The 19,367-nt window shown below is 33.2% G+C and overlaps 1 protein-coding gene across 1 annotated transcript in view; it reads right to left on the bottom strand.

Annotated features, from left to right (window-relative positions):
- Window positions 1-2,206: 2,206 nt before the first annotated feature.
- LOC111047751 (shootin-1) overlaps window positions 2,207-19,367 on the bottom strand; it is a 43,684-nt gene continuing 26,523 nt past the window's right edge. Inside the window, exons 5-11 of the mRNA XM_039437171.1 lie at window positions 17,422-17,584; window positions 15,433-15,578; window positions 13,600-13,890; window positions 11,439-11,577; window positions 9,653-9,928; window positions 7,457-7,518; window positions 2,207-3,736 (exon numbers count right to left, since the gene is read on the bottom strand). Of these exons, the coding sequence (XP_039293105.1) occupies window positions 3,572-3,736; window positions 7,457-7,518; window positions 9,653-9,928; window positions 11,439-11,577; window positions 13,600-13,890; window positions 15,433-15,578; window positions 17,422-17,584 (1,242 nt within the window). The 3' untranslated portion in view covers window positions 2,207-3,571. The remainder of the gene's footprint in view (window positions 3,737-7,456; window positions 7,519-9,652; window positions 9,929-11,438; window positions 11,578-13,599; window positions 13,891-15,432; window positions 15,579-17,421; window positions 17,585-19,367) is intronic.

Raw genomic sequence — 19,367 nt, 5'->3', positions numbered from 1 at the left:
AGTTTTATAAAATTTAATAGTAATAAATTTAATCAAAATCGTTGGACCCATTTTCGAGGAAAAATCGCAGAAAACCCTGTTTTTTACAACATTTTCTCCATTTTAGACGCCATCTTGAATCGCATTTGATCGAAATTGTTCGTGTCGGATACTTATAGCGTAAGGATCTTAAGTTCCAAATTTCAAGTCATTCCGTTAATTGGGAGATGAGATATACAGAGACGAGATATGCAGATGAGATAGATACACAGAAGCACATACACTCATACACACACACATACAGACCAATACCCAAAAACCAATTTTTTGGATTCCGGGGACCTTGAAACGTATAGAAATTTAGAAATTGGGGTACCTTAATTTTTTTCGGAAAGCAATACTTTCCTTACCTATGGTAATAGGGCAAGGAAAGTAAAAAATTCAAGTCTGACAAAAAAGTTATACCGGTACCATGCATGTACTAGTTCGATTTTGTTCAATTAATTGGAGTAATTTTTTAACTACAAATATCTTAATTAAGCAGATAACTACGCGGGTACCATAGGCTACTCAATTACTGGCATTACCTACTTTCAAGAATAATTTTGAAATTATTGTCAAGACAATCCCAGTTTTCTATTGCTTATGGAATTTATCTCATTTAGGCCTATACAAAATTATTGTAATTCACCTCAGTTATGACGACTACAATCCTAAAGCTATTCGGAGAGACTTTTAAATAATCTAAGTGAATAATTGCATATTTTTATAAATAAATGCAAAACTATTAAACCTATCATAATTAGTGTTCTTTCAATAAATTATCTGTCATGAGGGACATTAACGAATATCAATAATAACAGAGACTATGTAGATGTAAAATACAAATTACAGATAAAACAAAAAGTGTTGGCTTACAGATAAATGAACTCTAGATGAGAAATTATTATACAATAAATATTTTAATATAATGTAACTTGTATCTGTTCATAAGGTATATTGATGAATTTCATTTTACTCACCACTTATCGTAGTCTATATCTTAATTAGGCCTACACTCAAATGGAAATTTAAAAATATACATTGCAGTGGAGAAAGATAGGAGAAAAACGTTCCCGAGCCTCTGTCCTGTCAATTCCTTCTATAGATGGTAGCAGATACAGGTTTATTGATGTAATATTAACTGTTCATTCTCGTTAAAAATAATCAATATATTTTATTAAGCAATAAATTATATTTTTTAATAATTTCATTATGAATTTACATAACTAAGATGAAATATTTTGTTGATTAATTATTAATTCTACATTGTTAAAAGACGATGTGGCAACAAAGCAAAGCAAGAAAGAGACAACGCTATCCGCTTTGTTGACCGAGCGAAGTGAGGTCTAAGATTCAGGTCGACGGTTTGGCATTTCTCTTAATGTTTGAATGTTTATATGTTGCGCATTTACGGCGAAACGCGATAATAGATTTTCATGAAATTTGACAGGTATATGTTCCTTTTTTAATTGCGCGTCGACGTATATACAAGGTTTTTGGAAATTTTGCATTTCAAGGATAATATAAAAGGTAAAAGGAGCCTCCTTCATACGCCAATATTAGAGTAAAAATCAGACTGTAGAATTATTCATCATAAATCAGCTGACAAGAGATTACACAGATGTGTGGAGAAGCCAGTCTAAATTATTGCTGTATTTCCATAAGGTCTATAGTTTCAATCAGGTACTTGTGGATGAGAATACTGCGTGAGGTCTACTGTTCACAGAACTACTAGTAGAATGAAAGACAAGGATAGCAATACCATTGCTAATCAAACACTGCCATTATAACGTTGATCTCACTATAGTAGTTATTTTTCGTGGAGCTATGTGACACTGGTAGTTTCTCATACTGTGTGGTTCTTACACTCTATCCCGGACAAAACAGTAATAATAGACAGTAGTCGACAGTAATCGGCTTGAGTTAAAAAAAATAGACTTGAAATTTGGAACATAAAAAATAAAAAATGTCCAGTTTTAAATAAAAATTTATCAAGTTTTTTAATATTTTTCAATTTATTAATGCATTTTCAAGTGTAATAATAATTTGTTTCATCTTTCTGATCAACCGAGATACAAATTTTTTAGTATAATGTATATTTGGACTGTAAATATTTGTGATCTTTATAAAAGTGTTTTCATAACCTCATTTGAACTATTTTTATCAAAATTAGGGAGAGGAACAGTTTTGGGTTTATCCTGTTGATTCTCTCCCAATCATTAATTTGATGTTGTGATTAAGGAATGTAATAAATGTAATGTAATGTAATATACACCATGGGATATCTTCTTATGCTACCTTATCGATATAGCCCACATATTAACAATTAAGCTAATTATTTATCACTTCAAAGACGCTTTTGTGCTCTTGTGGATGTGAGTATTAATAATTGTAGACGATCATTATAATTTTTAGTACTTAGTGATGAATAACACTCAATATGGTTTCATTAAAATAGTTTATTATAAGTAACAATAAGAAAACATTATATATGTAAGAGAATATAAATACATAAAAGCATATTAACAATATGGTTGGAATTTGGGCAGATGTTTCAACTAGGCTTGTTCCACTTCTTCCAGAGAGCAGTTCCAAATCTATTTGTAACTTCAGGAATGATAACACAGATCTAAAATTTGTAACAATTAATTAATAATAAAAACCTTAATTGATATATGATCAAAAGAAAATATTAGCATTCACATACAGTCCTTTTTCGAATATGAAATCTGAAACTCTTTGTAGATTCAACTATATAAACATAACATTCTTGTAAAGCCCAAATTCTCTCACTAAGAATATCAACCACAGCAATTTGAGAGCTGTAATTGAGAAATGTTATAAAACAATAAACCAGAAGACCAGATAATCTCGAGAACAACGATTTAGACTATCTTTTTGAAATTATATCTTGAAGACTAATTCAGTATTTTAAATCTTTATATGTAATCTTCAAACAAGGTTCCACCCTACTCCAATAAACATCCAGAGCTTGTTTCAATTAATTTCATTACGAGATCCGCATTTCTTTAATATTGTTTCATCTAAATTATAATCTCAGTATCTTTTCCAAGGCTTCTTGGCTCCACCAAGCTCAAATAAAAACCAAATACTGTACAAAATATACAGTATTTGATAAAAACAAACGTTGACTTTTATCAATTACATTTTGTGAACCATATATCTTGGGAATATTATTTCAATTGGACTGATTTACATTTCTTGGAAATATAGTTTCAACAATACTGGTTTACATTTGGTGAATCACATTTCTTGGAAATTGTTCCAACAGATCTTGCAAGTGGTATTCTACGAGAGTATTTTTATAGTTTCAAAGTTTGTCTAGGGATGTTTAAAATGCAAATAATTATATCCTTAGCTAGGATCGGTTTCGAAGAATGAAACATAATACGGTATTCTTTCGACAGCGATGGGCTACCTAGGACACTCAAGAAAGTAGCCTGAGACCAACGTTAATAGACAGTTTACTAACTTTGGCCTGAGACACTTTTGACATCAGTAGGCCGATAGGATAATTTTATCAGCTGTATCATAGAGCAATATCAGCTGGCGCATCTGTCCTATCACAATCAGCTGGTCTGACGTCAGAGGTGGGTGGTCGGAAAGGTCTTCTTCTGAGGGTGCCAAGCACATTCATCATCTCTTGTACTGCAGCTGGAGGCTGTTGGTCGTCCTGTTTTGCCTTCTGTGGTTTCTAAAAATGTTCAACAATAGAGGAAAATATTAATTAGTTTACATGGATTTAAGAATAATACCGTAAAGAAATTGAGATCTTAATTCAATTTTATTAGAACATAAGCTTACACTATGAAAATTAAAACCTCAAAACGTTTTTTGATTCAGTCATTGATTCAAAAATATACAATTTCTTGAAAAGATCCGCTCTATTTATGACAACTGAAAAGCAGCCTATTTGAACGAGCGTTAGCGAGTTCTACTTTTGACTCAGAAGGCCAAAATCGTTTTCTGTCTGTTTGTGCTTATGTTCTACAATAACTTTTGATGCGTAATAATTAATACTACTTGTGATAGCAGTTGCTATGACGTTAATATTATTAGTTCAGGGACTTTGAATTTTATGTCTGAATTACATATTTACCCACATGGAGTAAACCATAAAGTTCTATGAATTCACATATTATAGGCCTGGTAAAATAAATATTATAAGCTGTTTCCATAATTTTCATCAACTTCGTATTACCTATTAAAAGTTGCTGATTTCAAAGATCGATTTCTATTGAACGTTATTGGTTATGAGGGTTCTAGTTGTTGGAAAATTCATTTTTCCTCCACCTACTGTCTAAAGTGCTTACTTTACTCCCTGGAACATAATACTAAAGTGTCACTTTTTCTCTCTCGAGACGAAAAAACAGAAAAACTCCCTAGGGCGTAATAGTATATTTCGCACCTAGGGTCGAAAATGTACGTTTTCCGGCTCGAGATCGCGGTTTTCAAGTTCGAGAGGAAGTCGAGAACTTGAAGCGTTCGAGAGCCGGAAAAACATTTTTGCCCATGTTGCAAATGCTGTTTCTACTCTTAACAAAGTGAGTTTGACACAATTTGAAAATTTGACGATTCCCCGATCCAGGACCGTGAGGAATACAGTACATCTTACTCATCGGAAGTAAGTACTGTACCGGTAAGTAAGTAAAGTGTTCTTTATGGGTTATGGCTAATCGATACAGTGTAAATAATAATTTATTGCAGAGTGAGATATCAGAGTTTTTATATTTATATCATATGTAAGACCATGTCATATCATGAAAAATCTATTCATATTCTTCAATAGCGCTAATGAACCAATGATATGTCTATTGACGCTCTGGTAGGATACTACTTGAAAGATTTATTCTTGGTCACAACAGTAATAATATCCTGATACATGAGAATAATTGTATGATCACATTGAATGGATGTGATTTGAATGTGCAAATTTACATAGAATCATGCATGACCCAGAAAACAAAATTTGAAAAGTGCTATTGAAACACGTTGTTTACACTGAACGCAACCAAGCACGCTTTCAGTGTGAGCTAGTGTTCCTTTTGCTCTTTTCAGATATTGTACGTTTCTTGTCTGCACGCTTGGTTATGCATAATTAAGCGCGCTCTTGCACAAATTATATTAATATTCATGATGGTCTCTTCTAACATGCAAAGGCTAGAGTCCCCCAGCTGATTCAAGATTATCTGCTAAATGGCAGGGGAATCATAGCGCAATTAATAACCCAATTCAGTGTTGCTATAAATTTGTCATTTCATTCATTGAACTGTTATTTCATATGCTAAAAATGTGTATAAAATTTGAACATTTTCTGCTCATTTGGTTTTGAAAATCCTGATAAAACACAAATAAAAACTGGAAACGCCAATTTCTAGCACACCTTCTAAGCCCTTTCAATAGCCTACATAACTAATACACCTCAAGTTACCTGAAATTTTGTACCAAACGTAAGAATTTTCTCTTGAAAGCTAAGAAAACGCTGGTAAGAGCAGAAAAATCGCCTATTCTGGGCGATATAGAAGTCAATAAGGTTTAGTTATTTTAAATTTCTAGACCCTATAACTGAACAACATTAACAACATTTTTCTGTCAATTCTTGAAAAAGCGCATACCGTATTGGTCGTCTTTGAAATTTTTTTCAATTACGGTCTCAGTCACTACACCTCCGAGTTTACGGAGGTAGTGTCTTAGTGCGCCACTAGAAGGTTGAACATTAACTATATTTCATTTTGATAACTTTAAAGGGAAAAAACACTCACATTCTTTTGGTGTGGCGACGACCGTTTCGAGTTTCTGTTTGGCTTGAGAATGTACAACACCAGCACTAAACGGTCGTCATTACACCAAAAGAATGTGCTTTTTCAGTTTAAAGTTATCAAAATACAATAGATTGTAATAATATTGGTAATAAATATGGATAATCAACAACGAATCAACTGAAACACGACTTTCTTACTTATCCGGGTGAGTAAATAGATTAATGGGTGAAAGAATGAGTGTCATTTTACTTCTACCTAATATATATTAATATAAAATATAATGTCAAAAACTGATATGTTCATACTTCATTAAGTTTTGAAGCTCTGCTATTTGAATTACAGCACGATCTTCAATAACTTCTCCTTTATCAATTACCCACAGTTGTGGGGTCAGAGGAAACACATACCGTAATCCAAAACACTACTGGCAGTTTAATGATTCTAAACTTTGAAGAAAGTATAGGTATATACAGTAGTTCAATTGAAATATTATTCATGATTGTAAATGTCATAATTTCAATAAAAAAATTATGGTGTTAAACTATACAGTTAATTTTGTAGACCTACCAGGGTACACTATTTTATAAATTGTAACTCATTCTCTATTAAATGTATGCCAGCCATGAATCATATATACGGTATATGTATATATATATATATATATAATATTTATCCTACACGATTTAAAATCAACACTTTTTTACTTGGAAGTTTTGAAATAATAATGAATTTAGTCTTAAACTCCAGAATAGAGTTGAGCGCAACCGTAAATACATTGTACTTAAATTCGTTTAGAAAGAAACTAATTTAGTTTATCAACAATGTTTTTATAATTTATTTTTGTTCAATAACATGATAATTCTTATTATGCCTCTGCTAAACTTGATACTTTTGTAAAAGAAGTAAGTTTGAATTTGAATAAGCTATCTTGAAACAAGTAACCTACAAATTGGTTAACCAACAACTAAAAATATTAATATAATTCAATGATTACTACCCTTGAAATTTATGATGTAGGTTAAAATTTGAATTGGAAAAATAAAATAACAAGTCTTTATTCGAAAAGAGTGATTATCAGTTGAACGTTTATTCACGAAAAATTCCATTCAACATAGGGTTTTCAATGTAAACACGGGTTGAAGTGTACGCTTTTGAACAGCTGATCACCTGATGGTTCTAGCCTTGTAGTTACGTAAGCGACGGTTTTAGATTTCAGGTTATGTTGTAAAAGAAAACATTGTCACCAATAATGTGAGTTATTAAAATTATTTGATTTGCAGTTTCTATAAAAAATGTAGGAGGAGGAAAAATGTTGTGTTCATCACAAGTGAAAAATGCTTTTTCTCCCTCAGGAAAATTGTTGCCCTCGGGCTTATTGATTGATTGATTCTTTATTGATTGTTTATCACAAATGACAATGTATTGCCAGGTCTTGCAAGACCCATTGCATACTAGCACTACATTATAATGGAAAAAATGAACAATTAACATATTCAGAACAGAAAATAAATATGTAGATGAGAGTACATAACTTTTAGAAACAAAGAGTAGAACCTATTTGTTTACAGACAAACTTCAAACTTTTCCCCTCAGGGAGAAAAAGTGGTACTTTTCACTCTAGATATACAAATAGCTATTTAATTATTCCTTACCTCAGTTGCTTTTAGCGTGAATCGTCCTCCCTTTATCTGATTGATTATATCATCTATGGCACCTGAAAAATAGAACAAAGCACATTTTATATTATCAGGAAGATGATTAAATTTTTGTTCACTCAACTTGTTCACTCTCTATTGAAATAAAGGAATATAAATAGTAGTACTTTGAACAGGGTGGCACCGGGAAAGTTTAAACTATACAATAGGCAGCTCTAGAGCCTGCAGTGGTTCAACATTTTTTACAATATTGATGTGAACGCATTTCCATTTAGTAATAATGATTCATTTTGGACTGGTGTGAAACGTGCTATAGCTGTGAGAGCATTATTTGATAAACATGGTGATTGCTGCCTAAAAGATAAATATTATTTTTAAAACATTACCAGTTTGGAATGTCATGCTCATGAACACATCCAATGTGTAGGCTACCATACACTTCACACAACAAACAAACCATGTCATGATCTTCCAAGGAGACGAACATTGAAATTGAAATTACTGTCATTCCCCAAGATTTGCTACACTGCCAATCCAGAATTTTCATTACTAAAAACGTCGAATGAGAGCACATCTTTCCGATAACATTTAAGAAAATTTTGATTGTAAACATAATAATGGCATGATGCAAAGGCTGCTTGGCTTTCTGTCATGAATTCTCTAGTTTTATGGATTCATTCGTAGGAATCTCATTATTTTAAAATTTCACATTTCCTTGTGCCATTCTGAGTTTATTCGTAGCCTATATGGCAGAGGAATTTTATTTCTTTTGCATTGCATTATTTATTATACCGGTAATCAAATTTTTAGTTTATATTCTTATAAGTGATTTTCCTCCACCTACTGTCTAAAGTACTTACTTTACTCCCTGAAACATAATACTAAAGTGTCACTTTTTCACTCTAGGTAGTAAAGAAGAGAAAAACTCCCTAGGGAGTAAAAGTGACTCCATTTAAATAACATGGGAAGCATCTCTATTTAGATAGCGCAATCAGCAGTGCCTATCAGACGACCGGTTTTTAGGTTTTAGATTTTAGGTTATGTTGTTAGGAAACATTGTCACCAATACGTAAGTTATTAGAATGATTTAATTTGCAGTTTCTATAAAAAAAATGTAGATGGAGGAAAAATGTTGTGTACATCACGAGCGAAAAATACTTTTTCTCCCTCAGGAAAATTGTTGCCCTCGGCTTCGCCTCGGGCTTCAAACTTTTTCCCTCAGGGAGAAAAAGTCGTACTTTTCACTCTAGATATACAAATAACTATTGTTATTATACTTTACATAACATTGTAAATTAGATTATTACAATTTCTAAACAACACATGCCCCAGGATTTAATAAAAACATTAAAAACACAAGTTGTATTATACTTGATTTATTGAAAAAACATCGCCTTGAAATGAAGTGCTTACTTGAAAAATGTTATTTAAATTAGCAAAGTCCATGGAAGCAGTCATGAACCATGAGCAGTCATGAGTCCGATTTAATGGGAGGGATGCACTTTGGCTTTTATAAGTTCATTGTATCAGGGAGTAAATTTTGATATACCAACCTTTTATGACTGCAACAGCGGAAAAACCACCACATTCGTAAAGGTAATAACTTGCAAATAGAATAACGGCACACAAATTCTTCTTGATCAACACTGGAAATTCATTTTCAATGCCAATCCAAAACTCAAACAGAGATTGCGACTGAAATGCTGATTTCAATGACAAGTCGGTTGAAATGTCAATCAGCTGTTCTCTGCTTCTTCATTGCTGAAGTGTTGAGGCGTTTCAGTTTGGACAGGGTCGTTTACCCACTGCTGCGCTTTTATTTCATCTTTTGGCAGGTAGTCTTCAAAATAACCCTGTACTCTATATAAGTGCTGAGTCAAAATGTTTTCCTCTTCCTCTTCAAAGAATGTGACTCTTGGATCAGGACGTCCTATATACTACCTGGTATATAGCAAGTCCTGCTTGGATAGACAACGGCAGCGCACAGTTTGGGAACCTCTGCTATATGGTATAATATTATCCTTCTGTGATTTCTATATTATATTTATCGTGTGATATTAAAACATATAAGAATATATTTCTGATCTTATTGCAATGCTTGTTTAATTTCTTTCCTCCTTTTCTAAGCAATGTCGATAACTTGGTTCTAAGCATCAAAATATTAATCAATGTATTATTATATTAAACATTTACCTCCTTGAGCCGGCTTGGCATTGGCTGTTTTCCTTGGTATACCGAGCAGGTTTGCCATTTGCAAGACGGCATTGGCAGGCTGATCTCCATTTTCACTGGGCGTCAGCGATGCCCGTTTGAGCGTGGCTGACGCGTCACCGGCCGTCAGATGATGATTGAATGGAGGAGGAGGAGGTGGAGGAGGCGGTGGTGGAGGTGGTGGTGGTGGTGGAGGAGGGGGAGCCATGGGTGGGGGCGCTGGTGCTTTTGAAACGGTTTCCGATTCCAGGGTTTTCACTGCAACAAAGTTGCAGGCATCTCTGTTTTTTTTTGTATGTATCACCATTTCTTAATTCACTATGCAAATGTGTTAAATTGAAATATTCAATTTTTTGAATTGTACTGTAATATAATTTTGTTATATTATTATGATATAGTTTTGTGGTTTCTAAATGTTTTAGACAGTTTGTTAAGTGAACACAATTATAATAATCAAAATCCAAAAGATATTAACATTTTATTAGCACTGTACAAAATCAAATTTGGTGGAAGAAATAAATATAAATATCAGAATGTATAATCATATCAATGGAATAATCCAAGGTGATTGTGATAAATAATACTTTGAATAAAATCATAGCACAATATTTATTCCACCAGCTCTTTATATTTGGTTTAAAAACTTACACTCTGCAATTGACAATAGTCATATTTCATGAAAATTGAGAAATATTGAAAAAAGGGGGGTCTCAACCGAACCTTTATTATTACACAATACTTTTTTGAGCCTTGTATAATGACCAATTCGAACCTTGTTCATTATTATACACTAGGAGGTAACCCGTGCTCCGTAAGGGTCTATTTTAAAACTTGACAAACTGAAAACTTGACCGAGTGGAATCTTAAAGAGTTTGAAATAGGCCTAGAACCATCCCTCTGTTAATTAAGAATCTATATGAAAAATTCTATTGGTTTAGGACGTGTGATGATGCGTCAAACATAACTTCGCTATCCCGTATATGTATGAGCCAGTTCTTTCCTTTAATATAGTATAGATAAGCTCTTCAACTTGGTGTTACCCAATAAAGTGACAGAACACAAATCTTGTTTAGAAACCTTCCTCAACGTAATGCCAACCTGACAAAATTGGACTGGTTATTAATTAATTTGCCAATTTTAACCATCTGTTTCGGAGAGTTAGTCTCTCTAGAATATAGTTCTTTATTAATATGATATGTATTCATGTCCATGAATGAAATTTAAACAATTATCCTGGAAAATCTAGAAGGAAAATTGAAATTTGGGTTTCGAGGTGCACGAGTTTGATATTTTTGGAATCTATGTGCAAAATTTGGAGATCTAAATCATTCCCGTTTTTCCGGTATACAATCTACAAGTTGACATGTTTTGATGCGAAGAAACGAACAAGCACAACCCTACTCTCCCGTATTATATAGAAGAATTTAAGAATACCCAAAGACTTGTATAATAACGAAAAATGTTCGAATATGTCATTATACAAGGCTCAAAGTCTTGTGCAATAATGAACAATAAGGTTCGATGGGCCCAGCATGCACAGCAGTGAATAGCCAATCATCTGATGCTTGCAAGAATTCCCATAATGAGGAATCAACCAATTCAACCATATATTATCATGGTCATATGCATAATAATGTGGAGTTTGGTTACCATCTTTTTGACAATGTGTCGAATACCAATTATGAAAAGATTGGTCTAAAAAAGTAATCGGATCTATTGTTTTATAACTCTCATTAAAAAATGAATGGAAGCGTTACCAGTAACTTACATTTGCTTGAAAGTTCATCGGTGTGCTTTTCAGCTCTTTCGGCTCGCTGTAGTGCACACATCAATTCAGATTCAGCCAGTTTCAGCTTCTCTTCCAGCAGTTCTATTTGGGCTTGCTCTTCTTGCTCTTCCAGTTTATCCTGAAAATATATCATGAAATAATAATTGAGGAATGATTTAGAATGCCATGACATGAAATGTAAGAGGTTCCTTCGTTATTCCAGCTATGCTGTTTTGACTCGAGCTTATAACTTTTCAGTATTAAGTGTGAACAAAAAATAATGTAAATCGATCATGTTTGTTAAATAATGTGATTCGGAATGTTCTATATGTTACTATTCCACACGTTTAGTATGTGAAAATTTAAACAAATAAACGTAAGGAAATGGGCTATATGAAAAATACACAACTGAATTTGACTAAAAGAAATAACTTTTCTCAAATTCTATTGTTTAAATATTAAATATATGGAGATTTCACGTTTCAATAAGTAGGCCTACTGCAAGATGCAAGTCTGATCATATTAAATCTATTTTCCAAAGAGTGTAAACAGTTTCAAACATAAGATTTTTAACACCTTGGAGATTCTCGCAAGGAAAATACAGTTCCATGATTTAAAGGAACTTGAATTTGAATAAGATTAAAATTATCCGACCTTCTTCGATCATGTATTCAGACCATGAATATACTTTACAGTAAAAATGGTCCAAGAAATTCTGAAATTTGTGGTGATATCTGTTTGACCTATGAATGAACTAACAATTATTATTCTACTTAAACCTATACCGATACATTTACTATTTAACAGACTATTTATAATATTGTTAGGATAAACTATTCCGAAATTAAACAGAAATTTTAAATATTTACCCCCATCACTTTGCAACTCAAACTTACGGTGCTATTATCTGTGTGTACAGTAGCCTATTATAAATGAATTATTAATTTAATAGGTATGCTATTGAGAAAATATTTTAAAATTGAATAGAGATTTGAAAAATGACCTACACCAATCTGCGACTGCTAAAAACAGGCTCTTATGGCTATCTCACGCTATTTACCTGAAATGTTTGCATTCCGTAGGCATTGTATGAGCTAAGTCCACTTGCTCCCCGCCATCAACCAAACTAGAATTCAATTACACCATATTTTTGTATATTGATTTACTATCAAGATAACATTTTTGTACCATATCCTAAACCGAGGTAACAGTATAATTAGTTCATGAGGCAGTGATTTCTGCTTACTATGGATATTATGAGTCATTACTGTCTTATGGGATATTGCTGTGGGGAGGATCAAGATTCTCTGCCTCTATCTTCTGTGCCCAAAAGAGAGTCCTAAGAATCATATTTAAGAAGCCACCCCGTTTCTCATGTAGATCGCTGTTCAAAGATAATAGAATTTTGACGGTTCCTAGTCTCTATTTGTACAATCTGGCAATCTTTGCTTATAAAATGAAAGATGATTGACTGACAGGTGTGGATGTTCATCAACACAATACAAGATACAGGGGCTTAGTCAGAGTTGAACAGCACAGGACAGGGTTTTATGAGCACAACCCAAATTACATTGGCAAAAAAGTGTTCAACTGTTTACCACAGAATATTAAAGCTGCCCAAACCCTAAACTCTTTTAAGACTAATCTAAAATGTTGGCTATTAGAGAAATGTTTTTATGAGTGGCGAAGTATCTTCGACCATTGAATACGTTGCATTAGTTATAAATGTTGTATGGTCTTAGATATAGGCTAATTGTTGTTTTATTATTTGTGTTATGATGTACGATATTGTTTTATTATGTACAAAATTGTTGTGTTGTGTCAATATGTTGTTTTCTCTTTATTGTATGACTATTGTCCATATGGTGCTTGTCATTATCCATGACAGTATAATAAACCAATAAACCAATAAATAATTATTATTATTTAAGGGCGGGGAGCGAGTGAAATTGAATTTCAGTTTTGTTGATGGCGGGGAGGGAGTGGGCACTTGATCCACGCCCTTAATTATCTATTATCATGGTTTGGGAGTTTTTTCTTGGTGCTGCAAGAAGGTACAAAAATGGTTTGATTGATTTTTGGCTTTGTTGATGACGGGGAGCAAGTGGAGTTCATTGTACGGAGAATCTACTTAAAAATATGACAGTTGTATTTGTTTTACCTGCAACTGTTGCATTTGGAAGGCATGCCTGTTGCGTTCCTCCTCGAGGGTGGCCTTGATCGAGGCGACCTCTTGGAGGACACTGACCAGCCTCTCGTCAGCAGCCGCATCCAGCATGAGGAGCTGCGACTGATGCGCCAACACACTGCGCTCCTTGCGCGCCTCAGCCGCCTCCTTCTGCGCATGCGCCGCCCTCTGCCCCGCCAGGCTGCACTCGGCGCGCAGGGAACTCACTTCGGCTGCCACCAGCCGGCTCACCCGGTGCATGTTCTCTTTCATCGCGCGCAGCTCCTGTTCAAACATGCATTACGGTTAGGCCTACGTATTTTAGAGAATAACTGGAATAGAATAGAATAACAATTATTGGAATGAACTAAATACCTTACCCTATTTATTTGTGAAATTGGTGATGTACCGTTGAAAATTGAATAAATATTCCCACACATTAAAAAAACAACATTCAAACAAAAAAATCTTAATACACAATATATATATATATATCATTGTACCAGTAAATACGCATAATATTAAATAGTGATTAAAGCATAAATATACACATAGAATAAACATGAATAGACAATACAAGAAAGAAACTGGGAAAAAAATGTTACCATGAAAAAAATCAAGAATTTGAGTTCACTTGGTAAGGGGCTGGAATATAATAGAATATATAGGTACCGGTATTATTGTTTTTAGTTTCGGAGGAGTAGCCGTAGTCTAGTGGATTGGATGCTTGCTTTATTCTGAGGCCCCGCTTCAAATCCGAAATTGATCAGTTGCGACCTGAAGACACTAGACCTAATAAGTCAGCCAGATCACTCGATTCTCGATATTATTATCATACTACCGGAATAGAATAAAATAGAATACATATATGAATACATATATGAATACATATATGAAAGATGATGGAAAATTCACAAATTTTGTAGAACATCATAATTAATTCACTAAATAAGTTACTGTTTCTAATACGGATAAAAATGTTGTTCAATATAAGTGGATAGACAACTTTTACATCAAGTAAAATGACTTATTAATGAATAGTGACTTATTTAGTGATTTTCTTATTGCTTGAATATATTCTACAATATTCAAGAATTTATACCGTAATAAGTTCAAACTTTATTCAAGACTTGATGTAACCATTGCATCACCTCCAGCCCGAACAGTAAGGTCTACAGTGTGTTTTTACGATTGTACTCTGTTTTTTGAAACTTTTATGAAGTCTTATATGTATTGATGCCTTATGCAGTTGCTTGTTTGTTCAGTTAGTTTCTGACTATTGGTGATAAACTATTTTAAAATGAGGTACCAGTAAATAGGCTGCTCAAAGTGTTATTTTGGTTGTTTTATCAGGCTATCGAAGTAAATATAAAGTATTGATAGTGGAGAATTATTCTTGACTTGGTGGATAGCTCACGTTTAGTTCACTCTCTAGCCTTTCCCTAGCCTATCCTCCAAAGTGGGTGGCCACTTCGGGTGGGCACCCACCCGAGCCGTGGGTGGCTCGTAAGAGTAGATGATAACACGTCGGTCTAATAATCAAAAGAACCCGAGTTCGAATCTCGACCGGGAAAAAAGCACAATCACATAGATACGGCCACCCCGTCTTTCGGAAGAGTCGATTAAGCGGTCCCGACTACCTAAAAAGTAGTTGTCATCTCTCATCATCACCCCTCTCACACTCATTACCCACGCACAAGCCTAAAAGGAACTTTATGTGGGCATCACACTTAGTATTATTATTATTATTCTAGTTGTTTTTATAATTGAAATGAATATGAAGTATTGGATAGTGAATGATTGATGTTGACTTGGTAGATAGCTCACGTTTAGTTCACTCTCTAGCCGTTCCCTAGCCTTCCTCTCCTCGTCGAGAGCGGATGTCAGGTCGATGCTCTGCTCCTGTGCTTCGAACTCCTGCAGTCGAGCTGCGTTCAACTCTGCCTGCAGTCGAGCCACATCTTTGTTCAGTGCTGCACACAAAAACAACTTGTAGTTTAGAATGATAATAGAGAATTCATCAAATTCGATGAAGCTATTTATAATAAATTTGAAATATCAAAAGTGCTGATGAATTGTTCCACATTGGAATACAATGAAATTCTGTATCAAGTAATGAAAGACGAATATCTGATTTTACACTGTTATCAGAGACTTTATAGTATCTATAAATATAAAAGCGAAATGGCACTCACTCACTGTCTGACTGACTGACTCACTCACTCACTCACTCGCAGAACTAAAAATCTACCGGACCAAAAACGTTCAAATTTGGTAGGTATGTTCAGTTGGCCCTTTAGAGGCGCAATAAGAACGGATTGCAAAAATTTTCAAAGATACGCCCAAAATCTGCGTTTTTTTTAGCGTTTTCTCAGCTTTATCGAGAACAAATGGACAGAAAATGTTCAAATTTAGTAAAGACGCTCAGCTAGGGTATAATAATGTTGTGTTAGAAGGAATTTGCAATAACGTCAAAGATACACTCAAAATCTGCGTTTTTCCAGCGTTTTCTCAACTTTATCGAGAACAAATGAACAGAAATTGTTCAAATTTAGTACAGAAACTAAGCTAGGGTGTAATAATGTTGTGTTAGAAGAAATTAAAAATAATGCCAAAGATACGCCCAAAATCTGCGTTTGTTTTGCGCTTTCTCTGCTTTATGAAGAACAAATGAACAGAAAATGTTCAAATTTACTACAGAAGCTCGCTGGGGTGTGATAATGTTGTGTTTGAAGGAATTTGTAATAACGCCCAAAATTAGCGTTTTTTTCAGCTTTTCTGCGTTTCTCACCTTTTTCAATAATGAATGGAAATATATTTTAAAAAATTCAGTACACAGGTTCAGCTGAGGTGGAAGAATTTTGTTCGCCAAAGATACGCCGATATAGAAACAGATGTTTTTACCAGCGTTTTTCTTCGTTTTCTCAATTTTTTGAGATCAAATTGACATAAAACGTTCAAATTCGGTACAAAGGTTCCGCTGAGGTCTACATGTAGGCGAGCGAAGCGAGCCCGCTGATCTCATTTTTGGACGATCCAGTCGGGAGTCCAGGGGTGGAGCCCCCTGGCTATAGACGGATATGGCGAGCGAAGCGAGCCTGACGCCTAGTTGTTTAATAATTAAAGATAAAAAAATTATTCTGTTATATTATAAAAGTATCTTCCTTTTGTAGATATGATATTTTTCAAGAGAAAAACAAAACATTATGTTTTGATAGATATTTTATACTGTTTATTATCAAAGATTCTCTTGAATTTTTACATAAATAATTGGGATGCAAAGAAAATAGTCTCCAGATGGAAATAAATTAGAAATTTCACTTGTTCAAATATGCTAGTTAATGAATAAATTAAACGAAAATCCAAATTAAATGCTGCAAATCACACCGAAGACCTCGGCTACTGCAAATATTGACAACAGGGTAAACAGGTAGATGGAAATTTTATGAGCGCTTTTATTAAAAAATTATTTGTCAGCCCGGGACCATTTAGCTGTTTACCCTGTTGTCAATATTTGCAGTAGCGGAGGTCTTCGGGGTGATTTGCAGCATTTAATTTGGATTTTCGTTTAGTAATAATTAAAATATTCTCCCTTTTTTCGATAGGAATTCTTAGCAGAGAACGCCAAAATATTATGTTTTTATTTTGTAGAGAGGCTATTCATTTATTCATCCAAATTCATGTACAATTTTATTTAATCAGTTGAGATAGCTTAGACGAACATCACGCTATTTTTGAGTAGGCTATTCATCTATGCAGTACCGGTACTAATTCAGCTATTATATTAATTACATATCTTATAATTTCCTAATGTACCTTGAATAGTTTTCCTCATGACTTCGATCTCGTCGGTGGCAGAGTCGCTGCCCGTGCCATCAGATTCGTCGACCAACTCCATGGCATTTTCCGGCGAGAATTGCATCACCTTCTGAATCAGAACGGTGCTTCTCCTCTTCAGCTCCCTGTTCTCCTTGTACCACTGCAAATTACATTAAAATACATTATTTCATCTGTAATTTCAATAATACAGTAGGAAGTTACAATGTGTTGGTAATAATAATTATAATTCACTTCATTCTCCGTTCCTCACAGCTTCATTCACAATTCATCTTGACTTTTTTAGTCTCAACATAACTTTCATTCTCATACTTAGAATATTTATTTGGATTATTCATATAATTGGAAAATAATAATTTATTGTAATAATCATAAAATAAGACATAAATGTGTTGTAGGCTACATTTTTTGTAAATAGGTACAAATTTCATTTGATTTTATTTATTTCCTGTTCAAATGATAAAACTTTATTTAACTTATTTCCTGCTTGAAAAATTGAAATCCGTATCCAAATTTGCAATTTGCAATATGCAAGTTGTGACTTGCATGACTGTGCAAAATTAGGCTGTGCATCAGATTTTCAGGAACTTTTTACTAGTGACATATTATTTCTAAGTTTCTTTATTTTAATATTATTAATATTGAGTAAAAAAAAAATGGAAAATAGTTTTTTTTTTGAAATATGAGCCCCTAAAAAGTTGAGTTTTGGAATAAGTCATATTAGAATAGAAAGAAAATAAATCAATGAAGTTTAAGATACATTCTTTCAAAATATTAATTTCATAATCAGGAGTTTTATTAGAAACCCCATTACTTAAGTCCAACTATATTCAAATTTTAAAATAGAACATTTCATATTTCATGTCAATTGATACTGTGTAACAAGTAGGTCTAGATGATGCTCAAACAGAAATGTTCTTTTACATTTAAAAATAATTTAAATATTTCTGTTAAAACTAATGTTAAAAAGATAAATATTATTAAAAAACTATTAACTACATGAATAAACAATTTTTAATAGAGAAAAAATATAGCCTACTGAATGAATATGATAATATGACAAATTATTTACAGTATTCCAAAGAATAGCGCTATTTTTTATATAGAATCAAGTAACTTAACAACATACCGATTGATCACTGTACACTCGTTTAAATATCACAAAAAATGATAAATTTAAAATTCTCAAATTTATTAAAATTGCTAGAAATAAAAATCTGGAAACAAATAAAACCTTTAAAAACAACTTAGCACTAACATTAAAAACCTGCTGAAAAAGATGAGACATCATCGACGTTAAAAAAGCAACTGAAAAGATTACAGTCTTCACAAGGTTTCAAAACTAATTTCATACGGTACTGGTTATTTTTCAAATTGGCTAATAATATCTTTTCATCACCTGATAAAATGGGCATCTTTTGATAATTATTTCTTCTAAAGATAATAAAAATAAGAAACAATATATTTATTTAACAAAGAATGCAGTAATGGAATTCATTTATAAAAAATTCAATTCATATAGAAATAAAAATTTCTATCAACATAATAAAAATAAATGTATGAAAAATGCATGGGGTTATTAATGTTAACACCAATCAGCTGGTATCACCTTCCAATGCCACTAGAAGGAAGCTTGTTCACCATAAAAATAGAAAGATAATATAATCATAATCATACTATCATATCATATCAGGCTATTGGTTTTCATGAAAACTTAGAAGTCCTGTAATACAGAGATAGCTGATTTTATCGGCTATATTGAGCATTATTGGAATGGTGATTCTCCCGTATTAGTATCCTGTATTAGGTGACATAAGTTTTATGAAACGGGGTATGCTCAATATAGCCGATAAAATCAGCTGTTCCTGTATTACAGGACTTCTAAGTTTTTATGAAACAGTTGTAGAGGCAATACAATAGTTGAA

The sequence above is a fragment of the Nilaparvata lugens genome, chromosome 1, assembly GCF_014356525.2.
Source record: "Nilaparvata lugens isolate BPH chromosome 1, ASM1435652v1, whole genome shotgun sequence".
Taxonomy (NCBI): Eukaryota; Metazoa; Arthropoda; class Insecta; order Hemiptera; family Delphacidae; genus Nilaparvata; species Nilaparvata lugens.
Note: the sequence above shows the minus strand (reverse complement) of the source record. Positions and strands in the feature narration are given on the sequence as shown.